Below are 17,906 nucleotides of genomic sequence, written 5' to 3'. Positions count from 1 at the left end.
ATTTTCACAGAAAAGTATTGTATCTTTAGTCTTCTGTTACAGACTCTGTGGAATCAGCAACCAGGGAAATGAAGTTATTATTTCCAGAATTTAATGTTTTAAAGTGGCAAGAGAACGAAGAGTTTTACTTTCGTTCAAATTCCTTAATATTTTGTTGCTTTGACTTTGTACATAAGGTTAATTATAAATAGACAGTTAGTCCTAAGATTTTATTGAAGTTAATATAACAATAAATAAATTTTATGTATGTGCAGTATTCAAAATACTCAACACTGTATATCACGATAGTTTTAGCATTTTGTAAAGCTCTTCGGCCGGATGTCACGCATCGACCTTTACAAACACCTTCGGTCGTTGAAAAACTTTGATGCCCTCGTCAATCTTCTTTAGCTCTTCCTCCAGTTCCATTTTACGTCTGCGCATTCGCAAAGTGTCACTTCTGACGGGCATAGAGTTGAGTTCTTGGATTCGATCGGCGTAACCTACAATTGAAAGTTTGTGCAGATGTCATTTACTGCAAGAGACTTACTTTGTCGCAACACTCGTAGGGTTTCCTTGCGTTCTTCGTCGGGAAGCAAGACATGGCCGTCAGGACAGTCTGGTTCCAATTCACATTGCTTAGTCAATTCTTCTTTGCGATCTCGCAAATATTTTGGTAAGACTCCTTTTTGGTGACTTGACAGTTTTACCTCCTCTTTCTCATTCTTGGTACGGTTTTTTAAAGCCAAAATGTTTTCTTTAATATAATTTTTGTTATTTATATCTGGAAATAGCAAATCAATAAAAAGGGGGTTGGAGGGTATTGATTTTCTACCTAACAAATGCATGTTATCATCTAATTCGTCTACATTTTGGGGCATTGGGCTGCCATCACCGCGATCTTGATTGCTGCTCAGTCTCTTACCTAAGGCATTAACAACGGACGGACTTGGGTAGCGGATTATTCCGTTTTTGTATAGCCGTTGTATATCTTCTTGGTTATCAGTTTGCACAGCTCTATGTAAGTACTTTTCAGTCGAATGTAATGGAGCTGGAGGTAGATGAGGTTTAATATTCAACGGTTCCCCTCTATTCTTCTCTAAATGAAGTTTTGGTACATAAGTTTCGATCTTCTTTGTTTCTGTTTTTTGTACTCTCGATCTCAAAGGAATGTGATTAAGTGCACTTTGTGATTTGTTAACGCTGCTTTGTCTCGCTACATCCTTGATTGGTTTCGGTTTTTGCCTATCACGTAAAGGCTTAGTGTCTGTACCTGATTCGGGCAATAATCCTTGCATTTCCTTAATGTGTCGCATATTTTCCTTAATAAAATTTTTCTTGTGGACGGGCTCTGTAAATTAGCACAGTTACTGTGAGGCGATAAATGGCCACCACTTACTTGGTTCTGGAAAAACGCCACGAAGGGTAGTACCGCTCATTACGGAATGAACAAATACACCTGGTTTTCCAATTTAATTAATAATTATGCGATAGCAGCCATCCATTTAACGTCAACAACAATTTTCATATTTCAAAAATATAAACAAGTACCAACCACCATATTAGGAACCAAAAATAATTGTTTTAATACCAACCTTAACTATGAACAGTAGCGGCTCGTGATTTTATCAGATAATTCATTAAACATCAGAAGGACGTGAACGCTGGGTCATATCACGAATTTTTTTTATATGTAGTTTGCGCAAATGTTTAAAGTTACATCATTTTCAGTACTTTTCAAGTTTTTGAACGCCTAGCATTTTTTGGCTCGTTCCCTCTTTCTTTAGTCAGTTCTATTGGAGAGCCTCCAACTTTGTCTCACGTGTCATTTGTGGCTGAATAGTTTAGGTTGCATGACAGCTCAAGTCTTTCACCACATTTCAAAGCCCTTTTCATGAGTTTTTCAAAGGGTTATAGGCACTTAGTAAAAGTTGCCGAGCTCACGTAGCTCTGCTCTGTTAATTTTCCAAAAGAAAAACATGCCATTGGGTTAATTAAATTGTAGTAGTAAAAACTCTGTAGACAGGGATAGCTATTTTTGAAAAATGATTCATTAGAAGTGATGACAGTTTGAATTTCTCGCAAATCAAAAAAATTCTGAAGTTGGTACTAACTGATGATCATTTATTTAATTGCAGTGGTGTATCATCATGCTTTCAGTAAATCGTTTACTTATTTATAATCTACAAATACTGCTTCTGTTTTACCACAAATTATAAACTAACACTAGACACAGTCACGTTTCTTACATATTTTAGTCCATCAACTCTAAAAATTGTTCGAAATGGAAAAAGTAATAAAACGCAAATGGCACACAACAATTAACGGCGACACTGCTTTCTTAAATGACAGTCATGACTCATGACAGAACAAAATTACCATTGAAAATTACTAACGAAATTCAAACCGCCAATCTAATAATGCAAAAAACACTAAAACCTTACGCGCGAAATTCAAGCGATCATCACTTCTAATGAATCACCCGGTACATTGAATATGTGATTTAAAACGCAACATGTGCAAGAAAATTACAGGTACCACTCTGTATAGCCAACATACGGTAATGTAATAATTATTGAGAGCCAGCAATTGCGCAATCAACACTGTACAAACCCTCGTCCAGGCGCTCTACTGCGCTGGCTCTGGTGCTGGTAGTGGTGCTAGTGCTAACTACCAGCACCACCAGAGAACATTTGTGTATTGGATAATAATAATAATATAATAATAATAAATGTCTTTATTTTGATTCATTTTTGATATACATAATTACTGCAAAGTAAAGAGGCGAAGTTCAGCACACGCAGGTGCTGCTCTTCCACTTAACCTCAGCGAGACCGTTCGGCGTTGAAGTGAATAGGTGGAATGGATGTTTTTTTGTTTTTTTTTTTAAATTGTACCGAAAACATAATAAATGCAATTCTTACTGGAGAGGAGCGCCTCTTTTCTATTGATTCACAAGAAGAACCCGACCAGGCAGCACAAAGGCACATTGTCAGAATCCGTGGCGCCACACCTGCACGTGAGGTCCCCTACAAGCCCAATAGTCCAGTGCAACGTGAGAACTCCGATGATCTTCCTAAGCCGGTCTCTGGCAAAGACTAGGTATGTATATTTGCGTTTTATTAGTTGCGAGACTCTATAGGCCTAGGTAGATGCAATTGGTGATTAAGTACACCTTTCGTACGAACTAAACTTAATCAATATACCAATCAAAAATAAAACGATTGGTCCAGACTAGGTGAAGGTTATCCTATAGCGGCTCGCTAGGCATGTAGACCTACTCGTTACGTCATCACACGCGTAGCTGCCATATTGGGGACAAATTTGCTTGGAAGGAAGCGGGGGTAGATCTTCGAGCTTATACGTTTGTGGATTGTAGCAGCATTGATCAGCGTTGTCCTTCATGCAGCAAGAGAAACAGACGATATCGTCATTTTCTCCGATCTTCTCCAAATCATCCGGATAGTCCTGGTTAAGATTGTAATTGCATGAGACGGTTTGGCAATTACCTCGACCACCCTCGGGGGAAATCTGCAAACTGAAATATATCACGTTCAGATTATAAGCATCTGAATGCTGCCTTATTATGGGTGTTAGAGTAGAGTTAGAGGTAGAGTAAAAAAAGAAGAACTTGTCAACATTGTCAACCGTGCGTGTCACTTTCTAATCAGTCGTAGTTTCATTAAAACGAGTAGTTTGGTGGACACGCCATATTTAGTGGCGACCGTGACAGGACCGCGGTTTTTTATAATTATCTACGAAAGAAATCGGTTTGTGTGTTTTTGGTGACAAAAAACGATGTTTTTCGTAAGGGTAAGTCGTATAGTATTTCGTCAAGGAACACAGAAAGAAACATCATAAAGTATTTCGCGCCTCTTTTACGAAGGAAGCAAAGGAATTGCTTTCTGAACCAGAGGTGGAGCAACGGTTGATTCGCGTATCCCCCAATATTCTTCAACACAAACTCGACGAAATGAAGATAGTTGACAGTGAAATTTACAAGTATTTGTTGGAACAAGAAGTCGGCGACAAGAATCTGTTGGCAGAAACCAACGGTTGCGACAGTTACGGACGTAAGGGTGAAATTTTAAGTATGGATTGTGATGAAATTACAAAGATTAGACCTGTATTCGAAGACTGTGCAAAAGAAAAGTATATGCCGTCTTTAAACCAATACCTGGAGATATTTTACTTAAATTTAGAGCAGAAAAAATAGGAATAATTTCTGAATAGTACCTACAGTACCTATGTTCTCTTAGGGATAATATTCAAATTCAACTTTTGTGTGCAGAATTACACGATGTAGGTGATTATAGTGATTCGTGGATGGCGCTGTATTTTGAAACATCGACATATAAATTGGAATTTCTTGCAGTATATTATCTTTCTTTTGCATGAATATGTTACTGTTTATTTACAGGGTGCTTCATCTGGGGGCGAGTGACGTGTGCTAGGTCAAGATTGTTACATATTGCACTTGGCATTATATTAATATTTTGCCACGACATGTTTCTTTGTTTTGTTGTACATGTGATAATTAACGTTATGCCCCCACTATTTATTTGAACCAAGCAATTAAAATTATTGATATTTGACGGAGTGACTTGTTTGGAATATGTATTGTGCTATATTTGATTTCGATATTTAATCTCGACTTGGCGTAGCAGGAAAGTGGTAAAGTTCCACTTATTGACATACGCCGTGATATGCACTGTCTTCGAAAAGAGCCATCCTGTCGATAATGCTCTTTTAGTCGACCCCTTACACCAGTTTCAGGTGTTCCTTTGTATTTATACTTCTTTACAGTACTTATTCAATGGCCGAATCCATACTGTAAAAATCCAGAGACAATCCTTCATTGGAACGAATAGGTATACATAATCAGTAAGTGAGCTTCTCACTGGTAAGGATCATTTTATTAGTCACGATGTTTTAATTTCATGCAATAGGTAATTAAGTAGGCATATGAACATGCGATCACAAAAAAAAAACCATTGGTTCAGATTAGCTGAAGGTTATCCTGTAGCGGTTCGCTAAACATGTAAAGGTACTCGTAGCATCATCGTACGCGTAGCTGTAATATTGTGGACAATGTTGCTTGAAATAACCCGCCGAGTTAGGCTGGGGCATATTCCCTGGGTTGCACGTTTGCGGATTGTTATAAGCTCCTCTGCAGCAGAACTGATCAGTGTTGTGCTTCATGCAGGAAGAGAAACAGGCGACAACGTCATTTCCGTTTCCTCCGATCTTCTTCAAGTCATTGGGACAGGCCTGGTTAAGATTGTAATTGCACGAGACGGTTTGGCAATTACCTTGACCACCCTCGGGAGAAATCTACAAAATGAAATGGATCACGTTCAAGACTATACAAGGTGTAGGTGTAGGTTACCGATGCGAGAATATTAAAACCGTCGACTAAAGACACGTCGTAAAAATCTTGATTTCCTGCTCCGCGAAGGGTAATTTCAACTAAAGTTACCGGAGGAACACCACCTGCACCCGCACATTCCACCCTACCTCCACAATCGCCAGTTTGACAACGTCCATTCACGCACCATGTCTTGGGCCAAAATCTTCCAGCCCAGTTATCCGGTGCGTTTACAGTCACCTGAAAATATTACCCAATGAATAGTAAATCCAAAACATCTCACGCTAATTACCTCGCTTCCTTGGTTTAAATGAAATCCTCCATTGTTAAGGTGAGCGTGACCGGGATTGCCCTGGATTCCCACCTCAATCGGACCTGGAACATTATTTCTTATAACAAACTGGACAGAGTGTATAGCAACAATCTGTGCTACAGCAACAATTAGTACTAATAGAGCTGGCATGTCTGCGTTTCAACAGAATGTGCTGTTGCTGTTGATAATATAGGGCTTCTCCCCTACCAGTTTTCAGACTTGTGGGTTTTCCATAGTTCACACTTGTGGATTTTCCACAGTAATCTAACTAAGTTATTAGATAAACGAGGAAAGTTTACTAATGATAACCTTTAAGAGATGACCTAATAAAAATAGATAAATAGTCAGGTGGGTGGAATGCAACTTGTAAACAGCACAAAGTGAGCCATTTCCTAGATGAATGTCATAAAGAACATGGTCAGATCAATGTCATGGCTAAAAATTTGTAATCCGCATCCTTTGGGCACGATGAATTTGTCATAATTTCAGAATGTTTATTGAATTCCTAATTAAGTAATTACTGATGCACTGAGAAGAAGATAAAGAGTCTGTACATAATTATTTTCTTCTTGAACAACACATTGAGTAGGTACCTAACCGATATAGCCGTAAATTGCTTAATTTAAATGAAAACTTAAGTTGTTGATGAAAAAGCAAATTTAGTTATCTCCATCATACTTACACTATGTCTCCATGCAATTAATTAGATAAAGGTTGGGTTTCTTTCAAAATAATTATCCGGATTTTTTAATTAACCCCAACCAATCTACTTGTTGTTTCGAACTTTCTTTGTATAATATTGTAAAATCAATTTATAAATAGAAAAGGTGACTGAGTATTTCTTTTACTTTATTTTCTTTCATGGCACAGTACCATTAACATAACAATAAAATGCTATATATAGCCTATATAGGTAATTATATACAGTTTAGAATCCATTTGGATTTGCATAAAGGAGTTTGCCTTCAAACAGGTATAGGCATGTTTGTGGAATGGCTTTTAACAAACATGTCTTGTACCTGTTGTTGTCTATTTTTGGCGCAGTTTTGGGCGAAAAATCAAGCGTATCGCATCTAACGTGATTATATTACACACAATAAAACAAAAATATTCCTCACAAATTCAAAAAATTGCGAATTCCATCGGTTCCACTCTAAAACTGAAATCGAGAAATTGCCTTTGTTCAGATGTCATCCAGTAAAGGAAAACATATTAATAATTTTTGATTGTTTCCTTAAAAAATGCGGTACAAGGAACGGTGCGAGGCGATGCCGAGCTATGGACCGTTAGGAATCTGGGAGAAGCTTTCCGAGCGTAATCAAAAAGAGTTATCAACATTAAAAAATCTTATCAAAAATTGTTAGAATTTCAGCAGTAGGTAGCTATCAAATTCAACCCAGACTAATAAGTTGCCTGCGCTCTAATCTTATAGGTCGTGTTAATTCTTGGCAGAACAGCTTCCTAGCTCGAAGCAAATATTTAACAAACAAAAAAACTTTTTTGACAGTCTTACATTCTTTATGCCTTCACTGCCAAAAGTAATATTAATTTGCTGTATGTGCCGTTTTATTACTAAACGCTAAATTTGTTGACCTCTAACAGAATACAATTTAAACGATTGTTAATTCCGGTCAATTTTTATTGGTGCATTGTTCTATTGGTTCTATTGTTTTGTGAATCTTTTTCTTAACACTAGAACTCAACGCTTTTTCGCTGTGCGATCTGGAGGCACTTTCCATCAAGCATGCGAAAATTGTTTAACGATCTTTTAAAAAGTGCTCAAAGTCCCAAATCGCGAAATTCGCGTCGCTTTTGCATCCTTTTCGTTGTACTTCGGACCAAGGATGACGTAGACACACCAAAGATAGATAGATAGATAGATAGATAGATAGATAAACTTTATTCATATTTACCGTAAGGTGTTGAATAATCTTGCACAATAAACAACAATTATTACAATACAGATGTGCACACAGATTTTTTTGTTTTTTTTGTTTTTTTTTTTTTTTAATATTACAATACAGGTGTACACATACAAACAATTTAAAATATGTATAGGTAGTTATTTAAAAGAATCAAAAGATTCACATATAGAATAAAAAACAAATTCCCTGAAGTATGCATTCAAATTTTTTTTAAAACCATCAGAATCGTTACTTGCCTTTAAGGTATTTGGTAGGCTATTGTATATTTTTATAGCTGTTACAATGAAAGAATTGTTAAAAATACTAGATTTTGAAACTGGGGTTCTAATAAACTTACCACGTCACATTGTAATTGTGAACCTTGGCATTAGAAACAAACAGATGAATGTTGTTGTGGACGAACACTGCACATTCAATAATATATAAATTGTATAAGGTCGCGCAATTTTTAATTCTTTGAAATGAGACCGGCATGACTCCCGTGGACCTATTCCAACCAATATGCGGATGGCTCTTTTATGCAGCTTAAAGATACTGCTCATAAGGTTTGAGTTTCCCCAAAATAGTATACCGAATCGTAAATGAGATTCAAAGTATGCAAAATATACACTCCTTAATGTATCATAGTGACATAAGCGTCTTAGATGACGGAGGGAGAATAACGCTTTATTCAGTTTTAAAATTAATGCTGAACTATGCTGGCGCCATTTCATTTTATTATCAAATTCAAGGCCTTTCTTTCGCAACTAGGTTCAGAGCCCGCCCCTCTCGACAAAAGATACGACTTTATTTAGCCTAAGTTGTCTCCTCGGTTCCAGATAACTGCCGTTCTTGGTTGATCACCATACTCGTGTCCCTTTGCGTTAGGGACTCGTCTGTGAACCACATGCGCCCCTCTGATGGTTTGAGGAACGGGCAATTTGAGTTGAGCCATACTGCTGCCTGTCCGGAAGAGTGACTTCATAACTCTTTCGTCTTAGTAAGACAGCCCGGCTCACATCCCTTCTTGCGAGGAGGGTATCCCAGGTCCGTCCGTGCCCAAGGCTGCCTTGACCTTTCCCCTCATCCCAATTCTTTAGCCGTATGGAAGCCTTCCGAGCCTCTGCCTCCACAGGTAAGTGTAAAGGCTTTAGTCCATTTAAGACTAAACCATTTAGGGACACGTCATAAAGGTATAACTTCGCCCCGTTTCAAAAATTATACTTTTTTTTAAAATAAAACCTCACCTTTATATAACGATTCGTCTATTTCGAGGGTTGTAATTTTTGAGGTACGTCAACCAATTTTGTTTCCATGTTTGATTTTCTTTACAGCGTTTACAAGTGTCGCGACATACCTCTACGGTTAGGCAACATACCTCACAGCTGATAGAATGGGAAAAATGAAACTCTGTGAATATACAGCGATCGTTCTGCGCAGCTGCCGGGGCAAAGGGATTTTAAATTAAACGACGAAGCTTCGCAAACAGTTAGCGTGGGTCACTGGATTAGTAACCATCAATCTTTGAATTGTGGCGTACTCCAAGCTTTTGTTTTGAGTACCGCTACTGAATCATTTTTTGTTGTTATACTGTACAGGTGGTTATGGGCTTGTATTGTATTGAAAGGTTCCACCCTGTATATACAGCTTACGACGATACATACATTTTTGAGAGTTGGCAACCATGCAATTTCTAGGTGGGAAAAAAAGTTGCCTGCGCCACCTAGAAAGCACGAACGGGAGTTACGTTTGGCATCTGGTCTTGAATGGAGGTAGTGAACGTTTCGCTCCATAAATGTTTGTTGTTATTTTGTGTTATTTAATGCAGGTAGTAATTTTTGCATTTCTTTATATCGTATTTGTGTTTTGTATGCCGCATTTTATATTTGTTGTGTGTTTGAATCTCTGTTTTTGAAATTTACTTTGTTTAACCGCAATGCAATCATATGTGTGATACCGTTATGCTATTGTTTTTAATTGTTTACATTTTTGGTGTAATGTTTGCTTAATTTATGTTTATTGATGTTGATTACTTGGTCTTGTCCTTGAAGTTACATTCATATAAGTTTTCATTTTATTTTAATACTTATGTGGAAATTGCTGATTCGTTTGATGTATGTACTGACTTGTTGTATGTTACTAACAATTTTCTCCGTGAATGAAGCAGTCTCGGGAAGGTGGAAAAAGAAACTGTAGTCTATATTTATGTGTTAGGGCACCTAATTCCGTGCACTGTCTTCGACATCCAACTGTAGGTTCGAAACCCCGAAACCAGGGGCGGACTACCCATCTTGCAGGAGCGAGATTACGCTAATCAAAGCTCTTCAGTTTAGAATCTATGTGTGATAAATGAGTGGCGATTCAATAATTTCCACATATTTTGTTTTTAGTCAAATTTGCCTACAAGGCCATGTAGTTTTCCATCTTGCTTTCAACAAAAGGACTTTATTGCCCCAAAGATGAGTCACATCCTGTACTTTTAACCCTTTCTCAGAATCTTGGTACCTGCTTCTACCTGACCCATTGTCCCCAAAAACTTGCTTTTAACCTTGAGTGTAACCATCCTTGTGTATATGCATTTACTATCTTTGTTAACTACTGCTTAAACTTTTACAAAATATTTTGTTAATTAACTTTTGGACTGTTTTAATCAAACTGCAAGGTTTTTCTTACGTCGTACTCTTTTTATCCTTGGCAGTGACTTTTGCGAGAGTACGACACCTTTTGGCTTTGTTTGTTTTGTTTATATTAATGTACATCAACTAAATTTCCGGGTTTTCACAATCATAATAATTACGATCATTATTAAACAAACTTCTCACAATTTCAGTGTTTTATTTAAAATTCCTTCCCTACTGTGCTTCAGGTCAAAGCGTTGTCTACAACTAACGTAAGGAGGCCCTGCCTTAGATGTTTTATCACATGCCACTTTTCAAATTTAAGCGGGTACTTGTTTAGTTTTAGAGGGAATAGTCATTCGGGTGGCCATTTTTTAAAACGTTGCCGGGTTTATTTTATTTCCGTGTTCTTGTAGTGTGAAGTTAGCGTAGAACCTGGGGGTTAAGTACACTACAGTATTATTAAGTATTTAGTTATGTTTTCACATAGAAGTATCGGCATGTTATTGCTTGGGCATCGATTCCCGAAGTTAGTCGATATATGCTCCGTGATGTGCATGTGATGTGACCGGCTGCCATGACGTCATGATCGTATACGATAGGGATAAGTTCAAGTTTAGCTGCATTCCCGAATCGTGGACAAACTTTATGCGCTAACCAATTACAGACAAGAATTGGACTGTCATTTGTCAGTTTTGTATTTTGTTTTGTTTTTGCATTTACGGATACTGTTATTAATAACCAGAAAATCCTCGAACAATTCCCTGTTTTATTTCACAGAAAATATGTGAATGTATAGGTTAGGGCACTGAATAACCCCTAGCAAAACAGCTGCAAGATCCGTCCTGTAGCTGCAACTGCGCATGACTTTCACGCAACGAATGGTCTAGACCAGTCGTTGCGTTCGATCAACTTTTCGCTCGATGTGGTAGGTTCGAGAATGCAGTCACATTCATGTTCACATCAAGGTCAGTCGATGTGAACAAAGCACATCTTCGGGAATCGACACCCTGTACGATTCGACTAATCGTGTCTCCCGTGAAGAAAGTACCTCATACAGTTCCGATTCTTCGCTATATATGTTGCTCCCTTATCTTGTGTTCGTTGTCGGACGTTGCGTAAGCAATACGAGAAGGGATGCCCGCTAATTAACTTTTCCTCGGTTTAGCACGTGATGAATGCTTCCCTGTGCCGTAGTTTTAATGTTAAATTGATGGTAGCCGATGTTGGAGGAGAACCATGCCCTTTTGATATTGTTTTCTGGTACATGTGATTTATCATTTTACCCAAAATCGTCCTGAAACCTTTATTTTCATGCCTACTCTCTGTCAGGAAATCTTAGTTTCCATGACAGAGGCAGAGCAGACTACGGTTTCTGCCGCTTGTCACTTTACTGGTCTCGCCTGTCACTTTACCGGCCGCATTTCTGGCATTTCCAAATGTCTATAATGACTCCTGACATCACTGACAAATTGATATTAATCAAAAGTTATATATAAAAGTTGACATTTTGTATTAAAAGACGATTTCGGGTAACATTTAATACAAAACTCGTCAGTAAATTGTCATTAACTGACTCGGAAATTAAAGTACTCGGCCCCTTTCCTCGCACTTCAATATTTCCTCGCCAGTAATGTATCATTTTCCTGACTTCTATGTAAATAACTATTACGGATTGTTTTGTTTTGCCTAAATTGGATCGTAGACGTATTTAATGTGTTTTTGTACATTGATTACCCATGTTTTCCACTTGTATTTATGATGTCTTTTGTGTTTCTTTTTATAAAATAAAATCAATAAATAAATAAATGAAAAATAAATAAATAAAAAAAATATAAATAAAAAAATAAAATGATACTAACTAATTTGAGATGTTTAATTTGTGTATTTCTCTTTCATTTTGTTCTCGTTTCTATTTTATTTTAATTTAAACCACATTTCACAAATAATTTCAACACTAACAATATTCAGAATAAATAAAAAATATCTCCCTTCGTATATAATATACTATTCTGTACTCCGAGGACTAAATCAACGTGTTTTGTCATTCATTTAAGGAAATGAAGTGTCACTTTTCCTCCCCGAGAGACAAAAAAGCGCCGCGGAACAAAAAGTGACAGTACATACTGTTATGTTTATATGTAAATTTTGGTTCTTGTACCATACTTTATACTTATTATACCGTTTTCCATATATCTTTTTGAATTTGGGAGGCAGTAGTTTCCTCATAGCGTGTTCTGCATAGTTTTAAACGATGATTTCTGCGCCGTAGTTTTGAAAGAGGCATTCGTCGTCGTCGTCGTTCGTCTAATTGTTGTAGCTGTCACGCGGGCGGCCCGGGTACAAAATAAGGCCCACTGTGAATAGAAACCGCAATGTTACAACTTTGTATGCTTAGACTAGGAAAGCTTGTCTAAGTTTGTATGGTATTTTGGCGGACCGTGGTCAGTGGTGGATATACTGTAAACTAAAGTATTAAAATCAGAGTAGCGACATCTGGTGACAAGCTTCTAAATAGGGAAGGAATAACAATACATTTCAACTATCTTCGCGTTCCAGGCACTTAACAATCTGATAATCGGATAAGTATTAATATTGTAGACTTCCTTAGAGGTATAGGTATATATCAAAATTAGGTGTATGAGTATAGGCTTAGTTTATTGTCAGGGCTGTAATTTTTATGACACTTTAAATATTTTTGTTGCCTTGGTTCATTTTGTTTACAGAGTGTAATTGTAATTTGTATGTAGTATACCCAAAGAGTAACCATAATTTACTCTTTGGTATAACTACGTTGAGTTTGGTAGATTTGTGTTAATACCATTAACTATAACAAGGGCGGCACGGCCACGTTCTAGATGGGGTTGACTCCGTCTGGCTACGGTGCTGATTCTCACCTTCAATAATTTAATAAAACAGCCACTTCATACTGACGGTTTTCCCTTCTATTCTGAATCCCCGGGACACTGCAGCACCCTCACATCTCTATTCTTGCATTAAAGAATCTAGGAACACGGTCTATTTGGCAAAAAAAAAACAAGAGAAGGGAATAGGAGGAGAGCGCATGAATTTATCACTTTCAGTGACGATGCCGAGTCAATAGTGAAAACAAATTAGAAAAATGCACACTTTTTAAATGACCCAAGAGCCTAAAGCCTTCCTGATTCAACGGATTAGTCCAGAAGTTCAAAGAGGCATCATGGGGATCATTCAGGCATTCCTTGATGAAATTTTCTGTTTATGAATTAAAAGCCGTGCAGTCACAGTCAGTATGATGTATAACCTACACTAGCTTCTATATGTTACCCACAAAGTTCTTAATAACGACATAGGTACTTATTTGCTATATGACATTATTTCCCAAGCAATAGTTTCATTAACGCGAAAATAATCGTAATTATACGCCGTGCTAAAGTAGGCTTAGAGGCGAGCCGAACTTTTGACCATGTGTACTTGATTAAGCCCGCTTGACATGGAGCAATAAAAATTGCAATTGCATGCAAGTTGCAAGAAAAATTGCGAAAGGCATGCGCAGTTCAAAGCCAGCTGATCAATTGCTGCAAGAGACTTGCATGCAATTTTTATAGGACCGGTGCTATTTTTCTTGCATGAATCGTGCAATTCTAGGGATAAATCTAGTTGTTTTTGTGGCACCAACCTAGTAAAATACAGCGGCGGCAACTGTGATGCTGAGAGACGCACTCATTACTTGTTTTTACTAATCTTATTTATTCTTGTAATTTTCATGTTTCTTCAAGCAATCAAAATTTAATTTTCATTTGAGGTTAACAACTTTGTTGACAAATCCATATGTTTCTTCTGTTGGCAGACATGTGGCAATTGAAATAGAATTGCACCATGTCAAATACCATGCAATGCTTATTGCATGCAAGGATTTGACCTTGCAATTTCTTTCTGCAAGTTCTTGCGCGTAGTATTGCTCCATGTCAAGCGGCCTTTATACACACTCATAATCAATGACACTGTATAATCAATGATGTGGAGAAGAAGCTGAACGTCGTTGCTGAGTGCAACCTACAAACTAAAATTCTGAATGCTACCATTGTTGACATTTGGGCGAAAGTGAGGTTACGTTTTAATTTTCACGTGTGGTCTACTGTTTGTATTTTTTTTAGTTTCCTAAACTTCTCCTTTATAACTTACAAAATGGTAAAGATAAGTAAAACTACCAAAACACAAAAGGCCGGTTTAAAACTCAAAAGATCTCCAAAAGTTAAAGAAAAGAAGACCAAGCTAACGAAACCGAGCAAAGTTAAGCCCCGAACGCAAGGTTTTGAATCGGTCAGCATGAGTGATAGCGAAAACTTGGATGAATTCGAATTGGAGAACGACACCGGCGAAAACGTTCCCAACGACAATTCCGATTTAGACGAAATCAAGTCTCACAAAGAATCTCTGAAAAAGTTGCAAACGACCGACCCGGAGTTTTACAAATTTCTGGAAGAGAACGATAAGAAGCTGTTACAGTTTAATATTTCGGACGACGAAGATCAAGAAGATGCAGTACCCCATAAGCCGGAGACGGAGTTGGAAGTTGCAAGCGATGAGAGTGACTTTGAGGTGAGTGTCGATTTGGTTGTTGCCACTTCTCAATTTAAATTAGGCCGAAGACGAGGATCAAGCGACCACGGAGGGGCCGCAGAAAGTGACGCTTCGCTTGTTAAAAAAGTGGCAGTCGGATTTACAGGTGGATAAAACCAAGAATACCATCGCACATGTAATACACGCATTTCATGCTGCTTTGTTACGTGTCTCGAACGCAGAGGAGGAAGTGTCTGACTATAAAGTTGAGGGTAAGTACCGGTGACCTTTACTTATTGATCTCTCACCGTTTTTATTTAGGCTCTGCCGTTTTTAATGGAGTTATCCAGTTGTGTGTGTTGGAGCTTAGTGTGGCCATTCGGAAATTCTTGGGACTAAAATCTACCAAAATAGCCCCCCATAAGTGTAAGAAATTTCCAAAATTGAAAACACTGCTTCAGATGTATTTTAATGACTTGTTGAAGGTAATGTCGGCATTAATAGCGACAGAAGGTTAATGTCTGTAAAGATTTTAGGTAGCGTTACGTCGACTAACATTTTAAATGTACTTTTGAAGCATTTGCATCACATGCTGCCCCTGCTACAATCATTTAGGAAAAGCTGTAAATTGATTGTGAAGAAACTGATTTACTTGTGGGGTACGAGTGACGATGTGGTTCGCGTACTGTGCTTCTTTTGTATTTTACGACTTACAACCACCAATCAAGTTTATTTACTGGACACCGTTTTAAAGGCGATGTATATGACTTACATAGTCAATTCAAAATTTGTAAGCGTCAATACACTTTCATCGATAAACTTTATGAAACGATCCCTAGTCGAAATGTTCAGTATTGACGTTGGCACATCTTATCAACATATTTTCTTATACATACGGCAGTTGGCCATTCATCTCCGTACGGCGATTACGGTACGCAAAACGGAAAATATACAAACTGTTTACAATTGGCAATTTATTAACTCGTTAAAGTTATTTGGCGCTGTATTATCGGCAAATTACGATAAGCCAGAGATACAACCTTTGGTGTACCCATTTGTTCAAGTGTGCCTCGGTACACTTAAATTAGTGCCGACCACCCAGTATTTTCCGTTACGTTTCCAAATTGTGCAAGTCTTAACCGACTTCTCTAAGAGCACGGGTGTTTTCATCCCCATACTTCCGTTCATACTCGAAGTCTTATCTATACACGACTTCAACAAAAAGGCGAAAATAGCCTCTAAGAAGCCACTTAATCTCACCTGCTTGTTACGATTTTCAAATAGTCAAATGACGGAGAACGGCTTCAAGGATGCTGTAATTGATCAAACGTACGCGTCCGTATTGGAGTACCTAGAGTCCCAGTCGCATTCCATCGCTTTCCCAGATCTATCGCTGTTTACAATTCTTCAGGTAAGTTTCGCATTCGCCTAAGAAATGATCGACAATTGTTTTTAGTTGAAGAAATTTCTCGACACCTGCACTGTATCCGGCTATTTAAAGAAGATGAAGCAGCTTTTAGAGAAAATACAGCAGAACAATGCGTTTATCGAGAAGGAACGTAAAAGTATTACGTTCGAGCTGACCGATTTCGATAAAATCGCCGCTTGGGAAACTAACGTACGTAACAAAGGTACTCCATTGAGCGTTTATTACGCAAGTTGGGATAAAATACGGACAGTAAAGAAAAACAAAGAAATGACAAACACTAGCGATATCTCAGATTATCAGCTGCCCACAGTAAGAAAAATCAAAAAGGAGCGAAGTGGAAATAGTGGCGAGCTATTCCCGAGTGATTCTGAATCTGAGGAGCTTAAATTTGGTAGCGAAGATGATGGAGAAGAGTCTATCAAGCATGATACAAAAAAAAGAAAGAAACGGAAATCAAAGGTTGTAAATAATGCAGGGAGTAGCGACTCTGGTGCAATTTTGGAGGAGAAGGATGATACCGTTGAAGATTTAAACATTGATGATTGGTAAAATCATAACAAATGATAAGTTTGTAAATAATGTCTTTGTTCATCTTGTTGTTAATAAACATTGTATCTTAATTGGTGTTTATTTTCACTTGTTTAATTGGTCAATATCAGCCGCATAATTTGAATCGTGCAGTTTTACCACATGTGACGGAAAACATTTTTCTATTACTGTAACTGCAATATCGGAAAGTTTAGAAGATTCATTTTAAGATGACAAATTGGCTTATAAACCTCTCGAAAAGTGCCAACCAATTAATGCAAGTGATTATACTAGTTCCCCCTCCCATGCTATGAAAGTTCTCCAGAGGCCTCGGAAAGCTCAGACTTTACAAGTTATAACACCAAAATTAATAAGAAAAAGTGTTTTCCCGAAAAATGTTGGTGCAGTCGATTTTTGGTAAAAAAGGAAGGTAATACAATGCCTTTTTTTGAGGCTCGAAAAAAAAATTTTCTCAGATCGACCCGGAAAAAAAATTTTCTTATAGAATGTGACCTGTAGAATCCATAATTTCAAACAGTTTCAAGATTTACTAGATCAAAAGTTACACCCCTTTGAATTTTCTTTCGAAATTGGTTTCTAGTCTATAACTTTTTATTGAGAAGTCTGATCGAAAAAGTACGAATTGTTTTGGATTCTACGCACCAAAATTAATAAGAAAAAGTGTTCTCCCGAGAAATTTTGGTGTAGTCGATTTTTGGTAAAAAAGGAAGGTTATACACTGCCTTTTTTTGAGCCCCGAAAAAAAAATTGTCTCAGATCGACCCGGAAAAAAATTTTCTTATAGAATGTGGCCTGTAGAATCCATAATTTCAAACAGTTCCAAGATTGGGCTACTAGTTCAAAAGTTACAGCCCTTTGAATTTTCTTTCGAAATTGGTTTCTAGTCTATAACTTTTGATTGAGAAGTCTGATCGAAAAAGTACGAATTGTTTTGGATTCTACGCACCAAAATTAATAAGAAAAAGTGTTTTCCCGAGAAATTTTGGTGCAGTCGATTTTTCGTTAAAAAGGAAGGTAATAACACTGCTTTTTTTGAGGCTCGAAAAAAAATTGTCTCAGATCGACCGGGAAAAAACATTTTCTTATAGACTGTGGCCTGTAGAATCCATAATTTCAAACAGTTCCAAGATTGGGCTACTAGATCAAAAGTTACAGCCCTTTTTGAGAGGTCTGATCGAAAAAGATTAGATGTAACCGAAGGTAG

At 37.5% G+C, this 17,906-nt stretch overlaps 4 protein-coding genes across 6 annotated transcripts in view; 2 read left to right on the top strand and 2 right to left on the bottom strand.

Annotated features, from left to right (window-relative positions):
- Nucleotides 1-247, top strand: part of LOC116178896 (nucleoside diphosphate kinase 6-like) — a 234,504-nt gene extending 234,257 nt beyond the window's left edge. For all 3 annotated transcript variants that reach the window (XM_031498548.1, XM_031498547.1, XM_031498546.1), the window contains one exon: nucleotides 43-247. In XM_031498548.1, coding sequence (XP_031354408.1) covers nucleotides 43-191 — 149 coding nt within the window. In that variant the 3' untranslated portion in view covers nucleotides 192-247. The remainder of the gene's footprint in view (nucleotides 1-42) is intronic.
- Nucleotides 196-1,533, bottom strand: LOC116178892 (enkurin domain-containing protein 1). The gene is made up of 4 exons (XM_031498541.1): nucleotides 1,379-1,533; nucleotides 815-1,330; nucleotides 530-763; nucleotides 196-482 (listed from the first exon to the last, which is right to left on the bottom strand). Exons 1-4 carry the CDS (start codon nucleotides 1,416-1,418, stop codon nucleotides 322-324), a joined length of 951 nt encoding a protein of 316 aa, XP_031354401.1. The 5' UTR covers nucleotides 1,419-1,533; the 3' UTR covers nucleotides 196-321.
- A 3,335-nt stretch (nucleotides 1,534-4,868) lies between these two features.
- On the bottom strand, nucleotides 4,869-5,838 carry LOC116178895 (pathogenesis-related protein 5-like). Its single transcript, XM_031498545.1, has 3 exons — nucleotides 5,640-5,838; nucleotides 5,369-5,587; nucleotides 4,869-5,313 (listed from the first exon to the last, which is right to left on the bottom strand). Exons 1-3 carry the CDS (start codon nucleotides 5,808-5,810, stop codon nucleotides 4,984-4,986), a joined length of 720 nt encoding a protein of 239 aa, XP_031354405.1. The 5' UTR covers nucleotides 5,811-5,838; the 3' UTR covers nucleotides 4,869-4,983.
- Nucleotides 5,839-14,248: 8,410 nt separating this feature from the next.
- Nucleotides 14,249-16,773, top strand: LOC116178799 (nucleolar complex protein 2 homolog). The gene is made up of 5 exons (XM_031498416.1): nucleotides 14,249-14,763; nucleotides 14,807-14,996; nucleotides 15,046-15,209; nucleotides 15,254-16,135; nucleotides 16,181-16,773. The coding sequence occupies exons 1-5, from the start codon at nucleotides 14,350-14,352 to the stop codon at nucleotides 16,700-16,702; spliced, it is 2,172 nt and encodes a 723-aa protein (XP_031354276.1). The 5' UTR covers nucleotides 14,249-14,349; the 3' UTR covers nucleotides 16,703-16,773.
- The last annotated feature ends 1,133 nt before the right edge of the window (nucleotides 16,774-17,906 follow it).

The sequence above is a fragment of the Photinus pyralis genome, unplaced genomic scaffold, assembly GCF_008802855.1.
Source record: "Photinus pyralis isolate 1611_PpyrPB1 unplaced genomic scaffold, Ppyr1.3 Ppyr1.4_LG8, whole genome shotgun sequence".
Classification (NCBI taxonomy): Eukaryota; Metazoa; Arthropoda; class Insecta; order Coleoptera; family Lampyridae; genus Photinus; species Photinus pyralis.
This window is presented reverse-complemented; position numbering and strand designations above follow the sequence as displayed.

Coding starts and splice junctions, on each gene's coding strand:
- LOC116178892 (XM_031498541.1), bottom strand. CDS start 1,418: ATGAGCGGTACTACCCTTCGTGGCGTTTTTCCAGAACCAA. Junction 1,331..1,378: donor TGGCGTTTTTCCAGAACCAA/GTAAGTGGTGGC, acceptor GCTAATTTACAG/AGCCCGTCCACAAGAAAAAT. Junction 483..529: donor CCTACGAGTGTTGCGACAAA/GTAAGTCTCTTG, acceptor TTTCAATTGTAG/GTTACGCCGATCGAATCCAA.
- LOC116178895 (XM_031498545.1), bottom strand. CDS start 5,810: ATGCCAGCTCTATTAGTACTAATTGTTGCTGTAGCACAGATTGTTGCT. Junction 5,588..5,639: donor ATTTAAACCAAGGAAGCGAG/GTAATTAGCGTG, acceptor TAATATTTTCAG/GTGACTGTAAACGCACCGGA. Junction 5,314..5,368: donor GTTTTAATATTCTCGCATCG/GTAACCTACACC, acceptor TTCATTTTGTAG/ATTTCTCCCGAGGGTGGTCA.
- LOC116178799 (XM_031498416.1), top strand. CDS start 14,350: ATGGTAAAGATAAGTAAAACTACCAAAACACAAAAGGCCGGTTTAAAA. Junction 14,997..15,045: donor GTCTGACTATAAAGTTGAGG/GTAAGTACCGGT, acceptor GTTTTTATTTAG/GCTCTGCCGTTTTTAATGGA. Junction 15,210..15,253: donor ATTTTAATGACTTGTTGAAG/GTAATGTCGGCA, acceptor ATGTCTGTAAAG/ATTTTAGGTAGCGTTACGTC.